The sequence below is a fragment of the Amphiura filiformis genome, chromosome 2, assembly GCF_039555335.1.
Source record: "Amphiura filiformis chromosome 2, Afil_fr2py, whole genome shotgun sequence".
NCBI classification, from domain to species: domain Eukaryota; kingdom Metazoa; phylum Echinodermata; class Ophiuroidea; order Amphilepidida; family Amphiuridae; genus Amphiura; species Amphiura filiformis.
This window is the reverse complement of record NC_092629.1, coordinates 24,501,172-24,526,942: the sequence shown is the minus strand read 5'-3', so window position 1 is coordinate 24,526,942 and position 25,771 is coordinate 24,501,172. Positions and strand designations below refer to the sequence as shown.

Genomic DNA, 25,771 nt, shown 5'->3' with positions numbered 1-25,771 from the left:
CGCCCCACAACTCACCTTACAACTCGCCCTACAACAAGTACAATAGATACAACAAGTACAATAGATACAACAAGTACAATAGATACAACAAGTACAATAGATACAACAAGTACAATAGATACAACAAGTACAATAGATACAACAAGTACAATAGATACAACAAGTACAATAGATACAACAAGTACAATAGATACAACAAGTACAATAGATACAACAAGTAAAATAGATACAACAAGTACAATAGATACAACAAGTACAATAGATACAACAAGTACAATAGATACAACAAGTACAATAGATACAACAAGTACAATAGATACAACAAGTACAATAGATACAACAAGTACAATAGATACAACAAGTACAATAGATACAACAAGTACAATAGATACAACAAGTACAATAGATACAACAAGTACAATAGATACAACTCGCTCAACAACTCGCTTCACAACTCGCCCCAATAACTCACCCTACAACTCGCTCCACAACTCGCCCATACACAACTCGCCACTTAGACACTCCCGAATATAGTAATTCCTACTTTTCCCTATACCATTATAATGAACGTTACAAAGGAATCTAAAATTGTTAGCATGAACAAAACACGTCGTTTGCAAAAAACAAGAAAAAGAACAAAAACTAAAAAAACAAACAAAACAAAAACAAAACAAAAAACCAAAAAAACAACAACAACAAAAAACCAAAAAAAAAAAAGAAAGAAAAGAAAAGAAACTGCCTCAGTGCAAACTGTGCGGGTATATCTGACGCCATTTGCAAAAATGATGTCTGTTTATAATAGGCATACAATCTATATGATCTAAGCGCATTTAACATGACAAGTGATAATGTTCTCATTTAATATTATGTAGTGCATGTCAATGGTTTGACCTGCGATGTTCTAAGATGGTGGTGTTGTCTGTATTGGGCCATACAATGCAATGACGTAGAAAAACATAGATTGCTGAGCTCGAGCTGGTACGTTGCCGTTTCATTGACAATCACACACTGAATAAGCCATTATGAAATGAAAGGACCTAACAAAATCAGCATCAAATACAACTAAAATGGAAACTGAATTTACTCTAGCATGTATGGATTAATAAAATTAAATAAATTACTTGTTTTAGCATATTCAACTTTACTGTGTACCATTTTTTTATCAAAAATTGTTGAATAATAAAGGCAAGCACGCTCCTAAATCTAGTTCATTCGCCCGTTGCCATGCAGCGCTACAGGAACGGCGACTTGAAGGCGAAATTTCGTAAAGTGGTAGAGTTGTTTAGCGTGGCAACACTGATGAAATACCAGATTCAGGCGTGTTTGCCTTTATAATTCAGCAATTTTTTGATAAAGACAATGGTATACTGGGAAATTTAATGCGTTTTAATACATGATTTGTTCAACTTTGTGATCTATACAGCACCCAAACCGGGACCCAAACCTGCTTCACAGATTCGGCGAGCAGGGCACTCTATCCTTTCTACCTCATTGATACAATGTCATCTCGATCTCGTAATTGTTATGTTGGCATTAGTGGTCATGGTGAAGGAGTGGTAGACTCAGATTACCTTAATGTGCTTTCCGCGTTTATTTTGGTTTCTTCTGTTTAGTAGGAATATCTCCCGGGGAATATCTGTAGCCGTCCCTATGTTTATAATTGCTCTTATGAGATTTTATGCACACTAGGATATTTATTACCGCCAGAAACTATCAACAATCTTCAGGGCATCGGTGTCGACCCCTTCGCAAAGTGAGATAGCATTTATTACTAATAAAAAGTTGTAATTAATTCAGAAAGACAAGAAAGAAATCAATGAGAGATCATAGCAATGGCAAGTGTCATGGTATGGTTGCCGTTTACTGCCGTAATATTTTCAGAATATCTGATGGTAAACAAAGCTTAAACGTACTTTAAATAATTCTTTCCATAATTTTTGCTTTTCAGTGGTAGCTGGTGTAACGTACTGATATGACAAATTTAGGAAAAAGGCAAAACAGATATTTACATCCGTTACCATTGAGGGCTTAATAAATCATCCGCAGTATAATTATCACGTCCATTAAATAGTAATGGTTCAAAAACTTCTCAATTTTTCTGTATAATTTTTGAGCGTTTTTATTTTTCATTAATCATTAATTATTTATCCAAAGACCGGCTCTAAGATAATCTAAATGAACTCCAAACTGTTTCAGTAAAATTCTTTCCCAATCAGTTGTTTTTAAAGACACATCGTTCAATCAAACTCATTTCAAAAAGCTGGCGACGCACACCACTACTCTAGAAAATATGAAATTGAATCATTCATCCATTATATCCATGGGGGAAATTTACGCTGCATTTCAAGTAATTTAGTACTATGTTTTATTAGATTTTCCACACCATTCATGCACATCCTAATTCAACGAAAAGTGTACCACACCACTTAGATGACATTCAACAGATAAAATTCCCACATCACTATAAAAGGTAAATCGTTACACAACGATATTCAATCTAATAAACATGGAAATGTGTCTAAAAGAGTTGGACCTTTCAACTTCCCTTGAAATTTTGACGTGTGATACAACGTTTTTGTCACTAACTTGAGTGCTCAGGGCAAGATCTGATATAGGGCGATTTCACGACAGGTCATTAGTTTAAATCTGCCTCCAGAAGACATGCGTGCATAAAGCACAAAAGAAATCCCACAGTTGAAGTGAAATCGATTGACTCATTTGCTTTGTACTGGAGGCAGATTTGAACTAATGACCTTTCGTGAAATCGCCAAGTGTGATCTAGTTGACATAGTGATAATCGGATTACACGTAACACTTCGCTGGCGAATTGGACCACACTGCATTTGAACGTTATAGCAGGGATAATTGAATAGTCGGGATAGGCGACTGAAATCACGTGACGAATTCGGAAGATGTAGCCTAGGTCTAGACAATAGGCGGCCATTAGCCGCCATTTTGTTTCCTACATATGATGTTATTCACGTGTCGTTATACTTTAGTACACAAATAGTTCACATGTTTACAATTTTTACTATTTTGAGTATACAATACATTCTGTAATAAATCTATCAAAAATCGATCATTAATTGCTCAGCGAAGTCTAATCGATTGGTTGAAAAGAGGATTACTTTGTAATCATTTAGCTATTCAGCATCGAAGTGGTTACGTAATTCTCTTGGTTACCGGATCACGCTATTTTTATATCCTTCGAGTACCATATACTTTGTGTGGTGATTGTTTCGATCGTAGTTCATTACTCTGGCGCGTGATCCCGTTGGCATAGTAACATTACGTAACTTCGATACTGAATTCACCGCCAAAAGCTATAACGTAGTATAGGCCTGCCGTTCTGACAAAACCAGGAACAAGACGAATTTTTGACATTTCTTGATTTGAAAAAAAAAAGCACTAGACAATAAGCTTTAAAATGATACCAAAATTACAGCATCAATACTTTTCAATACAAGATATGGATAATTTTGTAAATTATAACTTGATATTTTTGCTAAATTGCTTTTCTGATTAATTAGTTTCCTGCCTTACACAGGATTGAATAGGAATTATCATAGTTCAACTGTTATTTATTGATTAAATAAACCTCTTTTTAATAGGTAATGCAAGGATATGAAAGTCCACTTAGCCCCACAGTCATATACCATGAAATTAAGAAATCCAAAATATGATTTTGTTATTTGAATATCATCTTTAAAGGCCTATAACTCAAAAACATGCTTGGCGACTTGTTCCGGGTTTTCTTGAAGCTGGTCATATAATATACAAAAGACGGGCTGAGCTATTCATCCATCTATTTTAAAATCATTGCTTCCAAAAAATATTATAGCATCCTTATCCTCTTCTGTGATGAAACCTACTGCATGCGATATAGTTATTTAAGGCGACGAAAAAAGAAAACCCTGGGCCCGACCGACCCAGATTTTGTGAGCGACGGGCGATTGGTATTTCACCGAACGGAAGAAAATGAGTCCTATCTGATTGGCTAGAAATCGATCGCTAGATCGCTCAGTGGTGGAGTACAAACTCAAAATGGAGAGATGCATTCAATTCGATTGAAATCAATATTCGATTATTGACGCAGATAAAGAAAGTGGTATAGTGTGTCGATAATGTACATTGTATTATAGATACAGCACCTGGATCTTACACGGGTTCCTTTATATAATTTATTTCTCAAACAGTTGAATATATCACAATTTTGACTTTTGATTTCAAAATCGTTACTTATAAAATGCAGTAAAATATATCCACAGCAAACAGCAATCCCCGCTAATTAGTGCATTGCATTTCGAGTTAGTGTATTGGAAACAAAAACTGGGTTTTACCTGACAACAAACCGAATTTTCTTGTACTGGCAACACTATATGTGGTACTGATCATGCGCAAATCGTAGAATAGAAACTCTGCGCAGGCTCTGTGGTATCTCATATCGTGTAAATGGTATGCATAGCCTGAGTCGCTCGGCCTATCTCGAACAAAATCGCCATGCGTAGCTTTTGAAAAACGAGAGGATTCGCCGTACTATCACGGCAATTTTTGACGCTGTGACCCGTACCCAAACTAATTAAGACCTCTTCTACATTGAGGCCTGTTTTCCCTTTTTAAGGGAATTTTTATTAAGTACAGACGCGGGAGTGACACATCACTGCACAGACTATTGTTATTGTGTGCATAGACTGGGGTGTCTATGTGTGTGTGCAGCAGCCAGAGAAGATGAGAAATGAAGTTATTGAGCTGTTACGAATAGATGGTGAATAGGACCAAGGACACAGAAAATTATTCAAAATTCAACCATCGAGCTATTCAACATAATAAACTTAACCATTCATTATATGCATTTGCTAAAGATTGTGCATTGCTGAAGATAGCTTACTGAGGAGTATACTGATCGTCCAGCATCTAGTATCGGTAGTTGAGTTTCGCAGCACCCAATCTGAGTTTTGCTATCAAACACGGTAAGTGCCCTAATAGAAAAATTCCCTTTAAAAATGACGTGCAGTGCCAAAGTTGACCTTGTTTTTGGTTGACATACATGTAGGTGTATACCATGTATTAATGCTATCAACGTGTAGATAGGCTTAGCCCAGAGGATGATTTAAGCACTTCCCAGCAAGTCTTGCGGTTAGCACAGCTGTGTGCGTAAACATGACAGCACTGCCCGCCCACTGCATACACATGTGCATGGTTAAATTTGAATTTGGACAGATATATTTGCAATAAATACACCTTCAAAAAATTGGTCGATTTCACATTTTATGTTATCTACAGAAGGTGTGAATTATCATTCATGCATACATCACTTAAGATCTGAAATCGACCAAATAATGACGACACACGGGCAATTCTAAAACAACATCTTTTGCACAGAGTTCAATGGGATTTGAAAAGTAAAGTGGCAGTTGAAACTCTAGTGATAACACATTTACAGTGCATGATGGGGCTTCCTTAAATCATCCTCTGGGCTTAGCCCTAGATATCTGGCCATATACTTCTAGTGCCCGTTTCTATTCATCGTTATGTATTCTTCTCCCGTGCATTATTTTTGCGAACTACTTCGCGTGCAGGTTTATATAAACCTGCACGCTAAACAATACATTATCTAAAACCCGCACGCTAAACAATAGATTTTAGAAATACGTGCACGCTCAAATACTAGAAATACTACTTTCACATTACTATATAATTTATATAACTATGTTCGATATATATACCACCAAAAAAGTACGAATATACATTCTGTGGTGTTAAAATAGTTATAGGGTATGGTATTTTTTCATGCGCGCTTTGTAAATCATAGGTTACAAACTGTTCTATTTTGCAACTATCCATACTGCAGTTACTGTCCGTTTTCCTATACACAATACACAGTGCTCTTTCCCATTGACGCGTGACCTCTAGAAATAGCCCTACGTTAAAAGTATGGGGATATGACTAGTTAACGTCGCTGTGTGAAAAATAACCGGCCAATATTAAAAGTACTCTTCTAAAATTCTAGACAATATAGTTTTGTAACATGTCCTAAATTTTTAACTAATTTAGGTGTTTGGAGAGGGTCGCACTTTTGTGTTTTAGGAAGGATATGTAAACGACAGATAACACCAAAAATATGAAGAAATTATTTCCAAACCGTGTTAAGTCAACAATCATTATGTTGCTCATTTTCAAGAATGCTGGTTTACAAAAAGCAGGCCATTGTCTCATTTCGTGAACAAAGGTACACATACCATTGTTTCCTTTCGTTTCCTTTATAATCGGTTACCCAACTGAAGCTATAATACCAGCTTTATTGCGATATCGCACATGAAAACAGACACATGTGCACAACCAGAGAAGATCCGATTTAATCAGTTGAGCTGTTTCAATGAGTGTTATCTTGGTTTAATAGCTTTTAATGGGGTTTAAGTCCTGCAAAGGTCGAGATAAATTCTACTGTAGATATGACTGCATCATGCATTGCCATAAATTATGATTAATGAACTCAAATAAATCAAACATCAAATGAGAATAATCGAGCTTCTATTAATTAAAAAGGGCTAACAACAGGTGGACCATAATTGTGACTCCTCGCCACAACTGAGCCCGGATGTCGCCAGTGCCACTATTGAGATATGCTCCATCGAACTTAACAATAAACAATAGGAAAGAAAGGATTTATTGACTGTTTTATTGATTTTTCACTACTTAAATGTCAAGTACTATAGACATGATATACATCATTTTAAAGCTAATTTCAAGCAGAATATTTTGGTTGAATATCTCAAAAATGATGATTGGCGACATCCGGGCTCAGTTGTGGCGAGGAGTCACAATTATAAAAGATGACACCATTACAAAATATTCAGCATTTTACAAGTGAATTACATGTAGGCCTATATCTAAGATAACATAAACACGCCCGGGAAACACACACTAGCGTATACTATCATGATCATGCTTTATAATACTGAACAAATTTAAAAATTCCACTGTCGTGTGTTTTAACAATATTAGTAGATTTTAAAGTTCAAATTGTAGAACTATAAAGTCCAGTTGATATTGATAAATAAGTTTATTCTCTCATCTCCATTCACCGTAGTACTACATGTAGTGGGACGTCAACATCGATTGTTTCCAGGTCAACTGCTTTGTGCTCTCTGTGTTCGGAACCACGATATTAAATGATCACAACATAAAGTCAATTGGTTACAAACCATGCGTGAATAAGTTACTAAAGTATGACGTATGGCGCAATCGATACCATTGATAGCTAACTTATACAGTGATTGATTTTCTTGACCAGTTACTAGTAAATGCTACCTGGTCAATGACCTGACGGTGTTTTTAAAATTTAAGATATTTTACCTAATATTCAAACTAATATAATGAATGCAGCAATTAATATTGCCTATTGTTTTAATACACTCAAAGTATATGACAGATAATGTACTCGTGCAAATGCATTCGTCAAGATAATCGCACTTGCCATGGAGTTATTGCATTTAGCTCTCGAACCTATCGGCTCTCGAGTTAAATGCAATAACTCCACGGCGCGTGCGATTATCTTGACTATTGTCTGTCCAAATAACTTAGACACCCGGTTTTTAGGATATATTTCTTAAAGTTTTTACTTTGGCAAAAAGTCATGAAAGAAAAGTTGCTAAACACGGTCAGACCTAACAGAAATTATTAGTAAAGCGATGAAAAAATATTCTTCCTTCTCTACTTTTATTCAATTTTGACTGATTTACAGCAAGATATCTGGGTCCAGCCGAATATTCCTAATGACTTGAAACTTTTTATGGGATAATCTATTTACAGTAAGGGGTGTTTGAACATTGTAATCATGCATATTGATCAGTGATGCCACCCTTTTTTCTTTGATCCTTTTACTAATTCACAACAATGGCGGTCTACTCAAATGCATTCAACAAAAGCATGTTTGCAATCTACCGCGAGAGGTCGTCTCGCTCGCATTACAAATACACTACGATCAAATAGGTTGATGACAATATTTGATTGAATGGACTGCACTGTGCCATGATTTCGGTGAAGGACACCGGTTCAAATCCTTTGTTTGGAGCCAATCAATAATTTCAGTTGGTGCATTATAACAAATGATAGGGCAAGTTGCTATGCGTCTGGAGTGTATTGTGAATTATACTCCTCACCAATAACATCAGAACATTCATAGGGCATACAATTTATATTTTCTTGGAATTGGGCCAAGCCAAAAGCATGCACAGAACAAGATTCAAATACCGCGCCGAATTGGTGTAATTGGTTGAGGGACAACTGGGATCACTGAGTTAATACACTAAGAATAAATATGCTAATTAGAAACACTGTCTGCATTTTATGAACTGAATTATATTTTTCATTTTTATAAAATGTTTTTGGTGAGGAGTATAATTAATTTACTATTCATCCATTCACTATCCAAAATCACAATACCTACAAATCTGTATAATGAGACCTTCCAAAATAGTGGTACCCAACTTCTACCGGATTATTTTTAAAGTGTTGAGAAAAACCTTCCAATTTCAATAGAATTTCTGGTAAACTCTCACTCAATGCTTTGAAACACAAAAACCCCGTTAGGTCTCAGCGAATGTTAACACTTTTCTTTCATGACTTTCTTTGAAAGTGGATATTTTTTCAAATAAATAACAAAAACTGGGTGTCTAAGTTAATTGGACAGACAATAATGCATTGCACTCAGTTCATTATCCTTATAGTATCCGTTTTTACTTCTACTAGGGCCAGAGCAGAGAGTAGATATTCTTGAGAGGGCACTCTATTCACGTGGTTTCTTTTCCAACGCTAAAAGATCACGAATTTTGGTGGTTTGCAAATGAAAAGTGTCCGCACTATCGATTGATTACGTAACTGTTATGAATAATTTATTAGGTTTTTCAATGCAATCGCCTCGACCCATTAATACATATTATCTGTATTATGCAAAGTACGTGGAATAGCAATCCGGTGAGTTCACTGAACTACGCCCTAATACTGATGGAGTTTTAATGGCGTTTAATGGCGCTAATCCTCTCCATACACAGATGAACAAATACAATAGATGAAGGTCAACACTTATGACCTCATATGTGACATGTTATATGTGATGTACATAAACCTGAATATCATAAAGATCAGTATTCGTTTGTGCATATGAACTGCACATTTACGTTGCTAAATATTACTCATTATATATAATGACAAATATTGGTATTATGACAATACGGTATATACATTGTATATAAAACGACTAATAGATCCTACTATCATGGCGTCAGGTCAATGTTCATCATACCCCGTATGTTTCTTAATTGATTCATATTTGAGACAAATTGCTGTGCCCATTTTATAGGTGTACAGGTAGATCCGTGTTTTTTTAAATTTTCATTTCCTTTTAATGAAAGAATTTTAAAAGGTTTTCCACTGCACGGGGGCCACAAGGGTGATACTAATTTTAATGCTATATTTTCAAAATGAATATGTGTTCCCGGTTGGCTCTATAGCGATTTCACAGAAAAGGTATTTCTAGTGCAATACAGCGTCGGACTCTAGCTGAGAGCGTAGCCTAAGTCATTACGGACTCCAAAAAGGGCTCTCCATACACAAATGAACAAACACAAAGGAGGATAGTCTCCTCCGTGACCAGCTTGATTTCGATGGAGCGGAACCAAATTGGCTGCGGAGGAGACGGGTCATTTGGATATGCAAATGAGGTAGTGTCGCTGCCCTGGCCAGAGGGGATGATATTCTTATTCACGCGTTCATTTACAACGCAAACCTGTATCGAATCCTGAAGGTTTGGGACTAATGAAATGTCCGCACCCCGTGCTAATATATATTTATTTTGGAAGGTTCGTGTTTGTTTTAAATTTTGGGGCGTTTTTCCAAAATTTCATATTTTTGGCGATCATCAAAAAAGCGACATGCCAAAGACCAATCTTTTTGCACATACTTTGTTATTGCTAATACAACTCTTTTCTGCATACCTACATTACAATTCGTTGTGGTGATTTAGTAATAGGCCTATTATAAATTGTGTGACTGCATTTTGGCGTTGTCGATGCGATTTTAGGCTTACCGTAATTTAACGTTGATATCTGGTCTTGCTCCTTTTATAATTTTACTTTGACCGTCGGCTTTTGTAAATAACAGGATGTAGATTGGCTCTGAATAAGTATCGTAGTCCTCTTGGTGGCTTTTTTCATGATATAATTAGTTTGTATTTGAATGTAACAACCCAAAATCGACCTCTGAATTCGGGGTTGAAGGCTGTTTCCGGAATACCTGTGGACTCAAACAAGTGCACGAGTGGCGACTATGGTTTTATACTTCCCGCATTCATGATTGCGTCAACGCCTAATAATATACTTCTTTGTATAGGTTGAGTGTAGCTGGTATACAAAAAAATTGGTTACATGTCAATGACCATTAACTTCAGGGATAGTCCCTTTGCACGCCTTTCTATAGCTTTCTATCATGCAGTATCTTTACCCACAGACATGTGTCCGTGTCATGTGCCAATATTGCGCAACGTTAAAGGTTAATATATTTTTTTGACATGAAGAAGACTGTGTGCTTCTATGGCCGAGTGGTCTAAGGCGTTGTGGTTTCTCAGTTGCTGTTCTCAGTGTCGCTTGTTCGAATCCGAGCGTCTGTTTCTATTTCTTATGCGCTGATTTATTTTTCCAGCGTAGGTCCTAGAAAAACCAATTTATAATTTCTTTTGTATTATTTATTTATTTATTTATTTATTTTTTTATTTATTTTTTTATTTATTTATTTATTTATTTATTTATTTATTTATTTATATTATATATTTATTTAATGATGTTTTGGGGCTCGAGGAACGGACACATTTATTTATTTATTTATTTATTTATTTATTTATTTATTTATTTTTCGATTGATTATTTGATGATTGAGTGAGCAGATTTATCGATTTCTACTTTAGTTGTGGGACTTCTATTTGAGTTTGAATGACATCGTACATTAGTATTGATTTTTCCGTTAAACATTATCAAGAATTAATATCACAGGTTTTATTGCAGATAGGAAGTTGGCTTAGTGATACTATCTGTTGATTCAGAACCGGAAGGTGCCGGGTTCGATTCCCACCTATGTCTATTTTTTTTAAAGACTTGGAAAATTACGACAGTAAGTTTATTTGGCGCGCGATCTCAGTTATTCATTTTCTGATGGCTGTGCCTCTTACAGGCACCCTCCCTCTGGAATCCAAACCACGGTTCGCTCATAACACCTCCCTTAAGGCAATCACCACGATCCGTTTTGTAATAATATAAAAGCACTTCAAATAGCAGCCCGCTGAGTTCAATGAACTACGCCCTGAAACCGATGGTGTAGTGCCCCGTCAAAAAAAGCTCTCCGTGCAGGGGCGTAGCCAGCTTTCTTGGTCAGGGGGGGGCAAAATAAAATTTTGGGGGCACAGACGAAAAAAATTGCAGTTGCATCATACAATGCATAGAGACTGTATGTCTTCGAGCTTCCCGAAAAGGGCCTTATTTGGATGATGTGCGCGCGTAGCGCGAAAAAAATGGTATTTTACACTATTTTCGCCCATTATCCGGCTAAAAAAGGGCTTTATTGTTACAATGTGCGCGCGTAGCGCGCAAAAAAAAATTGTATTTTACACTGTTTTGGCCCTGAATTTTGCTAGAAAAGGGCTCCTTGCCCTTTTCTTTTCCTTTGCCCTCCTGATTTTCTCTTTCATTTTTTGTCAGAGGGCACTTTTTCTTTCATTTTTTTGTCAGGGGGAACTCCCCCCCCCCACTGGCTACGCTACTGTCTCCGTGCACAAATGAACAAATACAATAGGACAAGGCCAGTACATTATGACCTGTTATTTGAGGTCTTCTAAAGCTTAAAAGGGTATTTCGTGATCCACAGCATCATCATAACGTTTATGTACCAAAAAGTTTTTGCAGATTAATTCGTTTAGCAAAGATATATTGAATTTCTTTCTGGTATACCAGAACGAAATTACAGCACAAACTCAAAAATATATTTAATTCACAAATTTAATCCATTTTCGTACTGTCATGTCCTCTTCAGAGTCGAATAGAAATATGTACAAGCATAATATTTGACCCATGATTTAATCCGATTCTTATGTTATACAAGGTGTCCCAAAAGTCTCGATACCATTTTGAAGCGTCATATCTTTCACTAGGATTTGCATTAAGTATAATGGAAGGAAATTTGTGTGATGATATCTGAGTATTTCTGTATTATTGTAAGTGCAACTTTCAAATCGGGACCTCACTACATTAAATTGACTGTTGTTTTATTCTTTTCTGGGTTATCGTATCAAATGAGGTGTCAAAATGCGCAGAAATAAATTCTGCTTCCAACGCATTTTACAGATTTGTTATACAATAGCCCGTTTTTGAATAATGGCCATTATTTTAAGGGGGGTTAGTTACTTTTTTGAGATGTTTACATTGTAACAGCCTGCATCCTGTGCACACTTTATGCCACATATATGCATGATACATGTTACACTTCTCCGTAGTCCACTTGCACATTTTGCATACTCTGGCTATTACATTATTAAAGCATAAAACTCTGATTTGTATTAATTTGTGTGCAATTGATAGATTTTCACATATCTGATCTTTTCAGTCACCGTACTCCCTCTGTTTGTTAGCTTCCCAACCCGACTTCCCAAGTGGACTAGGCCTACTCACTTTGGATTGCGGTTAACATTCTTAACACGTGTTTCTATGTAAAGATAGGCCAAATTCTAGCTTACTAAAATTGGCCATGATGTAATGCATCTTTAAATAGATCTGTATTGTGATTGGTCGCCCAGATCTTGCTTTAGTTTTACAAGGGGGCGCAACACTAAATAAGCGTCCCATAGGATAACGTGTGATTTTGGCCTACTTCGAGCGCCATTCCTGGCGTCCCTGCAATACTTGGAAAAATAAATTTGGTATCAAATTAAAGCTCTGTTTCTGTAGATTCCAAAACATTTGTCGGCATATATCGATGACCGTTGACTTTTTTTCGCTATTTCGCGGTGCAAAAAATATGGCCTAAAATATACTAAATTCACCACTCACATTTCAAAATCGGAAGTTGTCTTCATCCGCCACAGAGAATTGCTTTTGAGATAAAATGTCCGGTTTTTTCTGCATGTTATCATTGAAGACACTTGTCGAATTCATATGAGCTGATATTGAGTGATTTAAAGTGAACATGTCGGTAGATATGGTCGCTACAATCTCATACTCACTATGGACTATATTATAGGGTGCACAACTTATAAGTTCCCCCCTACGTATTTTTTTTAATAAATCGAAAACTATTTGACAAAATGCAAACCTGTAAAATGATGTGAGTAGCCTTATTTGTTTTACACTTGTGGACCAAATTTTAGCGTCACACGTCATTGCGTTAGGTCACAATGGTTCATTATGTAAAAAAAGGAGACCGTTTTAAACAGTGTTAAAAGTTGCATCTGAGTCCATAGGACTCAATACTCAAACAATACAGTAGGCCAGGGATATTCATGTGCTTGTAAAAGAAAACGTAATCTTTGGTATTCTTCTTCTTCTTGAAAAGCAAAGCAGATGTTTTATTCCTTTCTTTTTAATGATAAATGTCTGAGATGGAAGGGGTATGTACTGCAGTGAGAATAGACCACATCGCCAGTAGTTCATCACATGTGAAAAGTCACATTTTAATAATGCCGCGTTTGCCCGAATTTCTTCGCGGTAGAGCAATAGGTTTGCTGGATGAAAATGTACCGGTGAAAGAAATTGCTCGTCGTATGGGAGTTGGGCCTAATGCAATTCGAAAATTGAGAACAAAATTTCAGTTGACAGGAGAGGCGAAAAATCAGCCGAGAGCACCTCGTCGACGTGTCACGACTGTTCGTCAGGACACGTCTATAGTGAATCTGGCTGAAAAAAGAAAAAAAATGTCTGGTAAGTTATTGCGTTTCAATGTCGTGCTCGTTTCCCAAACAAATTTGACTTACACATTACGATTTTCATAAGTTGTATCTGAAATTGTCTTTCACCACGTTATCTCTTTACAAACACATGGACAGGCCTAACATACTGTATTGTTTGACAATTGACTCCTATGGACTCAGGTGCAACTTTTAAAACTCCCTCTTTTTTACATAATGAACCATTGTGGCCAAACGCAATGATGTGTGACACTACAAATTGGCCCAGATTTGTAAAACAAATAAGGTTACTCATAACTTTTTACAATTTTACATTTCGTTAAATAATTTTCGATTTATTTTAAAAATCATTAGGGGAACTTATAAGTTGTGCACTGTATAGTAGGCATGTCACAGTGGCTGCACAATACTTATGCCACACTGTGCATGCAAACATAACAGTAAATTGAAAAGCGCGCGCATGAAAGTTGTTCAATTTTGACAAACATCCATGCCGAAAAATTAATTTCCTCATATGTGCTATTTATCACAATTGTTTGAATTTTTGATATATGGTGTGTGAAACCTTTCTGTGACCACCATCGGTTTTTTTATAAATAAATATTGCTTCGTTTAAGAGCTACTACCTGTTTTTATGGATTGTTGAAGATCCCTCATAAATCAATAAATATAGGAATTTTGAAAAATCAAGATCTACCACCATTTAGCTGAAATACTAATCTTTCTAAGCATGTAAATTATTTCCGTCGACAACGAATGGCACACTTGAGGAAAACGATTTGAAACAAAACATTTTTTAAGTGAGTTTAAAGGGAGTAATATTCCAAACCACAATAGCTCTAAGCCATTGTGTGTGTCCAAGGCCACACCATTTTTGTATACACGCTATAGTAGAGGGCTGTTCCTTTTACCGTTTCTATTCCTTGTTAATCCAGATAACAAAATGTTAATTTAAAGTCTCATTGCAAATGAATTTTTATTTTTACTTTTCGGATTTGGCTTTGAGCAATGGTGGCACATACCATATTTACAGAAAAATTTAAAATTCTATTCCAGACACCATCAAAATGTCAAAGTTTGTATTTTTTGTATTATATTAAAGTAATTAACTGCAGATTCTTTACTCAACATCATAACAGGTTCATACTTGACAAATTCATGATGAATGAAAAGACTTTCATTAAATATTGAAAAAACAACAAAATTACTCATGCCTAATTTACATAATAATATCATGAATACATAATTAGCTGTAATAAGCTAATTTGCATAATTGATTACTTTTTGTGTATTTTTTTGTTATCAATTGAAAGAACTTTGTATACATATGTTTGTGAAAAAAACCGCACCCTGATATCATGTACGGTTTTCTTTTGGCATCAATTTTGCATATTAATTAGCTGAACTTAGTCATTTTTTCAACTTTTATTTGTCTGCAGATTGGCCGGAATTGCTAAAATAGTATATTTGGTTAATTTATTATAATTATTTAATGATAGATTTTTAATTTTGTTTTCTTTGGCGAAGTTAAAAAGATAGGCAATTAACCTGTGATACTTAAATTAACGTTGCTTTTTCAAGCAAGTGTCCAAATAAATCTTCAAAATCTCGAAATGTGTCAATTTTGTAATTATAGCAATTTGTGGCAGATTTGCATTCCATTTATGAGCATCTTAAAATTGAGACTACGTCACAATGCATTGACCGATTTCAATTCGTTTTTTGATTTTGATGCTTTAATAAAGGTCATTCATGTAGAAACATTAAATAACGTGTTTCTGCTGCCCTTATTTTTGAGGTGATATACCTAATATTAGCCGAATTTCGTTCTTACATAAAATGCGTAGTGATTTAGTGTTGCGCCCCCTTAATCCTCCTGGCATGTGGCACCTGCCATTACCATTAACTACATCGTACACAACAATCTGTGGAATTTGCGGCGCTTTGTCCTGGCGCGAAAGTTACACTCTCACTTGGTGTATGGACGTACGTTAAGTGCGTCTTGTATTTCCATGCTTTATGCTTGTAGTTAAATTGGATTGCTAAACAAGTATGATTGACAACGTGTATAAGAGACAAAGTCCCGGGGTAAAGTCCTGCTTAAAATCCAAAGTACATAGTCGGATTTTTTACTCGGGCTTTCGCGATCGATAAACTGGTAGATTCCAAAATCAGAATTGTGTAGTATTGAAGTGAGCCATTATAATTATGCAAGATATGTTGCATTCAATAACATATGCCTACTGTTACTGCAACTATATAAACTCTCTATGACCATTTTACTTTTGAACACTTTAATTTTAATAAACATCAGTATAATTTTGAGTTCAACGTTCATCATGATTAATAATAACATATTTTTATTTATCAAAATTCGACTATGGCATAGTCTAGCTACATGTCGCATTCCCACACTGACTGATACACAAAAATACAGCAAACTTTTAAGTTGTAATGAATTTCAAGTTATCATATTCAAAGCCCCACATTGAAAATTATTGTTTCCCATGCCGTGATAGTAACATGAGTAGGTGTATTTTACGTTCTGGTACACCAGAACGAAAATACAACACAGTGGTATATGGACATGATGTAGCAGTGTAATACTAGGTATATCACCTCAAAAATAGGGGCATCAGAAACACGTTATTTAATGTTTCTACATGAATGACCTTTATTAAAGCATCATTAAAGCATCAAAATATTTTAAAAAGAATTCGGTCAATGCATTGTGATGTAGTGTCAATTTTAAGATGCTCATAAATGGAATGCAAATCTGCCACAAATTGCTATAATGACAAAATTGGCACATTTCGAGATTTTGAAGGTTTATTTGGACACTTGCTTGAAAAAGCAACGTTAATATAAGTATTAAAGGTTAATTGCCTATCTTTTCTAACTTCGTCAAAGAAAACAAAATTAAAAAATCTATCATCGAAAAATTATAATAAATTAACCAAATATACTATTTTAGCAATCTGCAGACAAATTAAAGTTGAAAAAATGACTAAGTTCAGCTAATTAATATGCAAAATTGATGCCAAAAGAAAACCGTACATGATATCAGGGTGCGGATTTTTCGCACACATATGTATGCAAAGTTCTTTCAATTGATAACAAAAAAATACACAAAAAGTAATCAATTATGCAAATTAGCTTATTACAGCTAATTATGTATTCATTATATTATTAGGTAAATTAGGCATGAGTAATTTTGGTTTTTTTTTCAATATTTAATGAAAGTCTTTTCATTCATCATAAATTTGTCAAGTATGAACCTGTTATGATGTTGAGTAAAGAATATGCAGTTAATTACTTTAATATAATACAAAAAATACAAACTTTGACATTTTGACGGTGTCTGGAATAGAATTTAAATTTTTTCTGTAAATATGGTATGTGTCACCATTGCTCAAAGCCAAATCCGAAAAGTAAAAATAAAAATTCATTTGCAATGAGACTTTAAATTAACATTTTGTTATCTGGATTAACATGGGAAGATAATCAGTAAAATGAACAGCTACTCTACTATACCGCGTATACAAAAATGGTGTGGCTTTGGACACACACAATGGCTTAGAGCTATTGTGGTTTGAATATTACTCCTTTAAACACACTTAAAAAATGTTTTGTTTCAAATCGTTTTCCTCAAGTGTGCCATTCGTTGTCGACGGAAATACTTTACATGCTTAGAAAGATTAGTATTTCAGCTAAGTGGTGGTAGGTCTTGATTTTTTCAAAATGCCTATATTTATTGATTTATGAGGCATCTTCAACAATCCATAAAAACAGGTAGTAGCTCTTAAACGAAGCAATATTTATTTAAAAAAAACCGATGGTAGTCACAGAAAGGTTTCACACACCATATATCAAAAATTCAAACAATAATTGTGATAAATAGCACATATGAGGAAATTAATTTTTCGACATGGATGTTTGCCAAAATTGAACAACTTTCATGCGCGCGCTTTTAAATTTACTGTTATGCTTGCATGCACAGTGTGGCAGAAGTATTGTGCAGCCACTGTGACATGCCTAGTAATACACATAATCATGCATAACTCGCAAAATCGGAATCAACTGAAATTTTGGGAATAAGCTTTTTCGTGAAAAAAATTAATGTTATACAAAGAGGATGCTAGGATCACAAAATGCCCCTTTTACACTCTATCGTGTATGAATACTGTCCAGGGACAGTGATTTGGTAGTATGCACCCTTGCAACACAAATTGCGCAGCGTTTTCTTTACTAAAATGAATGCTATGCAACATAACTTATTTTGTTAGTATGTAAAATTGTATTCGACACCGGGTGGGATCCCGGGGTGCAGGCCGAGACCCTTTAATGATGAACTCTTTTCTGTTACTACCTCAGTAACTACCAAAAGATAGTTATTATATAGAACTTTATATATCCAATTAAAATGTTGTCGGCAGGGGTTGTGAATTATTGCAGAATAGAGAGGTTGCGATTTCCAAACGTACGTATCGTACGCCCATACGCTCACATGAGAGTGATTTTGAATAGATTCACGTGTGTACACTCTAAGAAATAAAGATTCTAGATAGAAACTTTTTTTGTCCTCTCCGGAGAACCCTCCTTCTTGAACCTCTAAAAAGGTTCTTTAATTTTGGAGAACCCTTAAAGGTTCTCTAAAGAACCGAAAACGGTTCTGTATCACATTTTGGGGTCATTTTTGATGGTTTTGGAACCATTTTTGGTTCTTTAGAGAACCTATATTCCTTTATTTCCTTTATTTCGTAGAGTGTATGATACGTACATTGGAAATCGCAACCTCTCTTATATGATCAAAAACACTTCGACCGTACAGTTAGTGTCTTGTTAGTCTCTTGTTATATTTAAAAAATGTTTAATCAAATACTTTGTCATTCTTCTTTCAGTTTCCAATCTCAGTGTACGAACACCATGGAGTGGAGAGTGCATTCCGTTTTATACATGCAAAGTGGATTGAAGTATCTCATGGTTTGTATAGTCTCTGTCATTTTGGTCATTGGCTTCTCTGAACACCTGTTGTTTTCTACACACCTGACGTGGCAACCTGTTGACCGTAGTTCAGTGAGAGAGATTCAGCATGAAGACCACAATTCACTATCAACCATTGACAACAGACCCCTTCTAGTACTAGGCATATTATCAGCAGATCTAAACAGTGACTTTAGGAACGCCTCACGTTCCACGTGGCTTTCTACTGTATCTATTTTGCAAGATACGCTTCCTTTCAGAATAATCTACAAATTCCTTCTCGATCAACCAACAAATGATACAATCGTAGAAAATGATAAATATAACGATATTTTATTCCTAAATGATACACACCAAGGACGAGCCGTGAAATTTGGATATAAATTATACGTTTGGTATAAGTACATTTATGAAACATATCCAGAAGCATTACTTGTGGCCAAACTAGATGATGATGTTTTTCTATGCGTCCCACAGTTGTTAAAACGACTAAATGAACTCAAATCAACGAAGTTATACTACGGTTTGGCACATGAAAACAAAAAAGCAACACCTACAGGTATAGCATGTATAGATGAAATGTTTGTGGTTGTAGGTAAAGACTTGTCAGAAAGAATCGCAAGACGTAAATATTGCGCGGAACAATGCAACGCAACAATAGATTTGATTGATACTAATTATGGTGGTTCATCTTTGGGATCTTGGCTGTCAATATACGATGACGTCGACTTTCAACCAGATAACAATAGGATTATTCATAGGCCTATAGGTCGTGGTTTGAACTCCGAAACAAGCGTCCTGGAAAACATAAAGCCAGATTTTTGTTCGAAATATGTCATTCACCATAAATCATCTGTACAAGTAATGAAACAACTTCATGAATACAAACCAGTACTAGTATCTGATGCCGTGACTGGGTCAATTTTTTCGGGTGATATCGTACAGAAACTGCTTCCAATGCCATCATTAACAACACATCACAACGCTTTTGCAATCATGGACAAGATGCCAGGGTGCGATAATTGGGCTGTTGTTACGACGATTAACTATCCTACAAAAGCTGTAAAAAGCATGGCATCCCTTCCTAACTGGTGCTTAGTGATAGTAGCTGACACCAAAACACCACTAGAAAGTACATACCTTTCTAAAATCGGAATGAAAAATAACTCAAATTATTCAAAAATAATAAAATATCTTTCGGTGAAGGAACAAACTATCCTATACCCTTTATTATCAGAAATTATACCTTTAAACAGCTTTGGAAGGAAAAATATAGGATATATGTATGCTATACATCACAAAGCTAAATTGATTTGGGATTTCGATGACGATAATGATGGAATAGCAGATTTAAATGATTTCAAAAAACCTTTCGATCACGTCAAAGTCTGCAAACACTCACAAAATATACTTCTGAATCCTTATCCCTATTTCGGGGATAAAGAAACCCGTACATGGCCAAGAGGTTTTCCTCTGCAATACATTAAAAGTAATGAGACACTACCTAAGCTATGTACCTCACGTCGAAACGTTCAGCTTGGAATACTGCAATCATTAGCTAATAATCAACCTGACGTAGATGCTATTTATAGAATGACACGCGACGTACCTTTTAACTTCCGCGCATCTCCAACATCCCATCGGCCACTCGTTTTGCCAAGAGGTACATATGCACCTTTCAATGCCCAGGCAACATTATGGTTTGCTCCGGCATTTGCTTACATGGCATTACCATTGAGTGTAAATGGGCGTGTAAGTGATATTTGGAGAAGTTACATAGCGCAATATTTTCTACACAGCAAAAACATTCGCTTAGCCTTTTCGTCGCCATACGTGATTCAAGACAGAAATGCTCATGATATTTTAAGAGATTTCAATGCAGAATTAGATTTGTACCAAAAAAGTAAGCAATTTGTCGAGTTTCTTTCACTTCAACAATATTCATTTCGACAATATGATAAATTAGATTTTGTAGAGTTGTACAAACAATTATATACGAGACAATATATAGAACAATTAGACATTCAATTCGCTGAAGCATGGACAAAGACATTGGCAAGTATCACCGAATCTGCCTAGAACTCAAAATTAATGGGAAATATAATTATGTCTCATATTCGCTGCCGTAGTGCATGTTAGTAACCATTGGTTACTGGTTCAAGCCTGGGCTCATACACCTGTCCTGAATTATGATATGCCATAGGCTTTGTGTATCGAAGCAGCATCAACAAAGAAAGCGTGAGCCAGTTGACCTAGCAACGGTCACATTCTAACGTGAACTACGCCAGCGAATACAGGCAGAGTCGAACAACGGACGCAAACTTTGATTAGAGGTTGCATTAACCAATCAGAAACACTGTCTGTAATAATAGCAGAAGTTCTCAGGAGGCACACCTAATCTTATTCACATCATTTCTGCTTTGTATTAAATAAAATCGACTGTTTAAAAAGTATGGAGGAAATTCTGTTTAGATCAGCTATACTATTCAGCAAATTACTTCAGCGGTGTCTGTCTGCTCTGTCTGATTACCGCGTAAAAAGAACTAGGTCATGCGTTCAGTGCTACACAGCTTGACCAGCGAATGAAGTATCAATGTGATGATGACATAATTCAATTAGCCAATCAGTGTCGATTGAGTGTCCCAAGTTAAAGAGGAAATAAAACAAACAAGTCTAGATAACTAGACGTATATCTACACCTACACCAGGCACAAAAAGAAACTCGTCAGTTATAGTCACCTTTGCTGTTCAACAACCTGATTATTCTGAAATATACATGTTGTTAATTGGACTTTCTCATTTGACACCCTGTTCGTGAAAATAGAACAAGAATTGACCAAGATATGTGCATCAAACCCCAAAATCAAAAATTGCAATTTCAACGATTTTCTATGGGAACGCATCGTTATATTGCACACAAGCACCACGGGTCAATCTACACCAGGCACAAAAAGAAACTCGTCAGTTATATTCATCCTTGCTGTTCAATAACTTGATAATTTTGGATTATTCTGAAATATACATTTTGTTAATTGGACTTTGCTTTCTCATTTGACACCCTGTTCTTGTAAAACGAACAAGAATTGACCAAGATATGCGCCTCCAAAGCCTCAAACCCCAAAATCAAAAGTTGCATTTTCAACGATTTTCAATGGGAACGCATCGTTAAGCACCACGGGCCCCGCCACGGCCAATCAATAAAGCACACAGTGTAACAGGCACAATTGAATCGTTAAAATTGCAACTTTTCATTTTGGGGTTTGAGAGTTTGGAGACACATATCTTGGTCAATTCTTGTTCAATGTTCACGAACAGGGTGTCAAATGAGAAAGAAAAGTCCAATTAACAAAATGTATATTTCAGAATAATCCAAAATTATCAAGTTATTGAACAGCAAGGATGAATATAACTGACGAGTTTCTTTTTGTGCCTGGTGTATATAAAAGCACACAATGTAACAGGCACAATTGAATCGCTAAAATTGCAACTTTTCATTTTGGGGTTAGAGGGTTTGGAGGCGCATATCTTGGTCAATTCTTGCTCGATTTTTACGAACAGGGTGTCAAATGAGAAAGCAAAATCCATTTAAAGCCATATTATAACATTTGTTGAGAAGAACGCCCTCAAAAAATATTTAAATTCAGGTTTTTACACGATTGTAATGTACTTTAGTAAACAAAGATTCTCTGCAAAAATCAAGACTTTAGGTGCTGTAGTTTTGTCAAAACCCGTGATTTTGAATAAACCGCCGGAACCGTCGTTTTATTATTACGATAGAAATATTAGTCGAACGCGCGTATGTGTTGTTCATAACACACCCCTACGTACACGGCGTGCGGGACACACACACGCGCCAGAGGATCGTACTGTAATTCGCTGTCGTAGTGCACGGTACAATATGACCGTTGCCAGGTCAACTGGATCACGCTTTCTTTGTTACGAACCACTGATCGAAATGATCACAACACAAAGCCTATGGCATATCAAAATTCGGAACAGGTGTATGAGCCCAGGCTTGGAGCAGTAACCAATGGTTACTAACGTGCACTACGACATCGAATACAACCACCGGAGTAACATGTATTGGCGCTATTAGTAAATTCCAATTTTCTTTGCTTTACCTTACTTGTTCGGCTCAAAATTAAAAGGGGACATATCTGACAGTAAAAGCTAACATTTTATGGAAAATAAATACTAATCTATTTTCAAAGAAATGTTATAATATGGCTTTAACAAAAATAAATGTATATTTCAGAATAATTCCAAAATTATGAGGTTGTTGAACAGCAAGGATGACTATAACTGACAAGTTTCTTTTTGTGCCTGGTGTATATTGTTTTGTATTTTTGTCTTTCTATTATAGACGAATCTAATTTCACACATTCCTACACCTCAGTGGCAGCCATGGCTGGGTCCCCGCTGAGTATATCTCACCTGAAATGTGAAATGATGCGTCCTTGGGCGGAAAATGTAAACTGCATTCCATCACTTGTGTTACACGTAGACAAAGAATGCTGCAAGTTTACAACACAATACAATATAACATCGATTTTTTTTTAGCGGCTTTAATCCACCCAATTGGGCAGTCAAAACACCAGCTTGGTGCGCCGGGGACCCAGTAATGGCCGACCAAATCCTGACCAAGACTTGGCTCGTTGAATTCGTCTATATTTACATTATTTATTCATCTATATTTACATTTTCTTTAGCTATTGTCTATATTGATACCTTCATCTTTGTAAAGACTTGGTAAATTGTTGGGGAAAAGTCCAATAGAGGTTGTCCACTTTACTCATGCGTGACTTCTAACAAAAGACGCTGATTCTCGTAGTATTCCTCATTCAAACCAATTCAATGCACGACCTCGGAGTTACCTGCATGACTTTGGCGGGCTATTTTGAAGCTACTCCTCTTTTCGCCAAACGACAAGAGTATTTGGAATGCTGCTAAAATAAGAAAACTTTTAATGCTAATTTATTGCACATTCTAGGGAAGCGTGGTTACCTTTTTAAATAGCCGAGTGAGAGGGTTTTCAATGAAATATTTTTTGTGTCAAAATTGAAACATCCACCTAGGTTTCATTATCATTGAGGTATAGGACTTTTTATTTTTTCGGAGGAGAGCAGGTAGGGCAACTACTTGATTATATTTCTACATGTTCATACTACATACTCTGAAATTTTTGGAAAATTCGCACGAGTCCGTTTTTTTTAAATCACATTTTTGTTCCTAAATGGGGTTATAGCGCCCTCAACGGCACTCTCTCCATAGGGCTACATGTAAAGACCAGTTATAGACAAATGGCCCTAAAATAAAGACTCGTGCGAATTTCCTCAAATTTTGCATATGATGTAGATTTAACATCTGGAATGTAATGCAAGTGATGTCGTTGCTGCTCTTCTAAATTCATTTTCCTATGTATAAAAGAATATAATTATGAATATTTACTGCACATCATTATAACGATTCGTGATACCCAATTGTGGCACATTTGATGTCGTTTAAGGCATGGGGTATGGGCGAACTTGAAGTACAGGTATCTGAAGAGGGGAAGCAACGAGTTACCCCAAATCACAGCGGCAGGTAGTGACTGGGCCGCCGAGTGCGAATATGTATTTATTTTGGAAGGTTCGTGTTTGTTTTAAATTTTGGGGCGTTTTTCCAAAACTCTTTGGGCACGTAATTTGTTATTGCTATTGCACTTCTTTTCCACATACCTACGTTACCATTCGCTTTAGTGATTTACGAATATTATATATTTTGTGACTGCAACTTGGCGTTTTCAATGCAATTTAAGCTTATCATGAAATTAAGAAAAATATCTGCTCACGATCCTTTTATAATTTTTACCTGATCGTCGCACACCGTCATCATCCCTATATCTTCGTGTTACAAATTCCCGTGGTAGTACGATAAATCCTCACGTTTTTCAACAACTACGCATGGTGATTTTGAGCTATTTTGTTCGAGATAGGCCGTGCGACTCAGGCTATGCATACAATTTGAGATTTTGAGAGCCGGCCACACTGTTTCTATTCTATGTTTTACGATTTTCGCATGATCAGTATATGGCTGGCCGTAACCGCCACAACGTGGAGCTGCTACGCGTAGCTTACTTTTCGCTTCGCGGAGCTAAATTGACCAATCATGTTAGATCTTTTCATTACGCGGAGCCAGTTGATGCATCATCGTTCCAGAGAGAGAAAACTCTTGCAAAATTAATGTTTACTATGTGGATTTTAAATGAATCGAATGTAAATAAACCACAAACAGTTGTAGTACAGGATCAATACCATTGTTTGATTAGTGTATAGTCAATGTTACCTTGCATGCATGTGCCATGTGTGTGGCGTGTTTGTTTGTTTGTCTACTGTGTCAGGCCAGGATCACTGACACCCACGGTACTGATACTGTCATACTATCACGGTGATCATATTGTTGAATGTTGTTGACTTTAAAATAATCATGATGCAGTCATGTCTACAGTAGAATTCACCACGACCTTTGAAGGACTTAAACCCCATTAAAAGCTATTAAACCAAGATAACACTCAATGAAAACAGCTCAACTATGTTACATCAGATCTTCTCTGGTTAAATACACACTGCACTTGTGTCTGTTTTACCTGTGCAATGAACAATGAGCTGGTATTATAGTTTCAGTTGGGTGAATGATTATAAAGCGAACGCAAGGTATCAATACTGTCTTGGCTTTTGTTTACGAAATGAGACAATAGTCTGCTTATTGTTAACCAGCGTTCTTGAAAATGAGAAGCATAATGGTTTGCAGACTTAACACGGTTTAGAAATAATTTGTTCATATTTTTTGGTGTTATCTGTCGTT

The 25,771-nt window shown here is 36.0% G+C and overlaps 1 protein-coding gene across 1 annotated transcript; it reads left to right on the top strand.

Annotated features, from left to right (window-relative positions):
• The first annotated feature begins 4,703 nt into the window (after nucleotides 1-4,703).
• Nucleotides 4,704-21,134, top strand: LOC140146010 (uncharacterized). Its single transcript, XM_072167749.1, has 2 exons — nucleotides 4,704-4,970; nucleotides 18,847-21,134. The coding sequence occupies exon 2, from the start codon at nucleotides 18,872-18,874 to the stop codon at nucleotides 21,005-21,007; it is 2,136 nt and encodes a 711-aa protein (XP_072023850.1). The 5' UTR covers nucleotides 4,704-4,970; nucleotides 18,847-18,871; the 3' UTR covers nucleotides 21,008-21,134.
• Nucleotides 21,135-25,771: the final 4,637 nt, after the last annotated feature.

What these genes read in the sequence shown, in the direction of transcription:
- LOC140146010 (XM_072167749.1), top strand. Translation starts at nt 18,872, where the DNA reads ATGGAGTGGAGAGTGCATTCCGTTTTATACATGCAAAGTGGATTGAAG.